This window comes from Charadrius vociferus, unplaced genomic scaffold (genome assembly GCF_000708025.1).
Source record: "Charadrius vociferus isolate BGI_N301 unplaced genomic scaffold, ASM70802v2 scaffold2787, whole genome shotgun sequence".
Taxonomy (NCBI): Eukaryota; Metazoa; Chordata; class Aves; order Charadriiformes; family Charadriidae; genus Charadrius; species Charadrius vociferus.
The window spans coordinates 1-1,457 of NW_009649092.1; the positions used below are offsets into that span (position 1 = coordinate 1).

Here is a 1,457-nt window from a genome sequence, read left to right on the forward strand (position 1 = left end):
GGAAGACCTTCAGCCTCAGCTCCAACCTGGTCAAGCACGAGAGGACCCACACCGGGGAGAAGCCCTTCTCCTGCGGGCAGTGCGGGAAGCGCTTCAAGAAGAAGACCCACTTGGCGTCCCACCAACGCACCCACACGGGCGAGCGGCCCTACCGCTGCGGGGAGTGCGGGAAGGCCTTCGGGCAGAGCTCCACCCTCATTGAGCACCAGAGGACCCACACGGGTGAGAGACCTTTCCGCTGCGGCGCCTGCGGCAAGAGCTTCTGCGTCAGCTCCAACCTGGTCAAGCACCAGCGCATCCACACCGGCGAGAAGCCCTACGGCTGCGGGCGCTGCGGCAAGCGCTTCCGCTACAAGCCCCAGTTCACCCGCCACCTGAAGGTCCACCCCGACGGGGACCCGGCATGTGGCCCGTAGGACGCTTGGAGATGGATGGGGGACGCTCACCAGGATGGGATGGGCACCAGCAGCTCCATGGTTGGGTCCATCATCATGGCGTCCTCGTTAGGACCTAACGAAGGAGCTCGGTAGCGCAGCATGATGTCCACCACGCTGTGGTTGAACCTGGTGTGTGGCCTGTAGGACACTTGGGAATGGACAGGGGACGCCCATCAGGATGGGACTCACCATGGTGGGGTCCACCGTCGTGGTACACCCGTTAGGGCCTAACGAAGGAGCCTGGTGGCACGGTACGGTGTCCACCGCGCTGTGGTTGAACCCGGTGTGTGGCCTGTAGGACGCTTGGAGATGGAGGGGGGGCGCTGACCGGGATGGGACCCACCGCGGTGGGGTCCACCATCACGGCGTCCCCGTCAGGACCTAACGAAGGAGCCCGGTGGCACGGCACGGTGTCCACCACGCTACGGTTGAACCCAGCGCGTGGCTTCTGGTGCTGCTTAGAGATGGATGGGGACACTCCGGGTACTTGGCAGGACGGGACGGGGTGGTGGCATCTCCGTGCCGTGGTCCATCGTGGTGGTCACCTCGTTAGGGCCTAACGAAGGAGCCTGCCGTCTCACCGCCTCTCCACGACCACCACACAAGGTCTGAGCCCAAACTGGGGACCTCCAAGCCACTTTGGGGACATTTTGGGGACTCAGCGGGAGAGGACAGGGCGCCGACACCTCCAGGGAGTGGTCCGTCGTGGCGGGATCCTCGTTAAGAGCTAACGAGGGAGCGTGGCACCCCGTGGCGTGGTGTCCACCGCGGCTGAACCTGGCGCGTGAGGGAGACTTTGGGGACACACCGGGTGGGACGGGGTGGTGGCATCTCCGTGCCGTGGTCCATCGTGGTGGCCGCCTCGTTAGGGCCTAACGAAGGGGCGGTAATAAAGGGTCTGGAGTGTCACCGTGGGGTGGGGTGGCCTTGCGGGGAACTGGGGGCACTGGGAGGACTGGGAGGACACCGGGCGGACTGGGGGAGCCTGAGGGGGCACTGGGAGGGACACTGGGGGGCACT

The 1,457-nt window shown here is 65.5% G+C and overlaps 1 protein-coding gene across 1 annotated transcript; it reads left to right on the plus strand.

Moving 5' to 3' along the window:
* Positions 1–80: 80 nt before the first annotated feature.
* On the plus strand, positions 81–416 carry LOC104289276 (zinc finger protein 41 homolog; the record flags this gene model as incomplete). Its single annotated transcript, XM_009888196.1, has 1 exon — positions 81–416. A coding segment is annotated over one exon (336 nt), but the record flags the coding sequence as incomplete, so codon positions are not given.
* Positions 417–1,457: the final 1,041 nt, after the last annotated feature.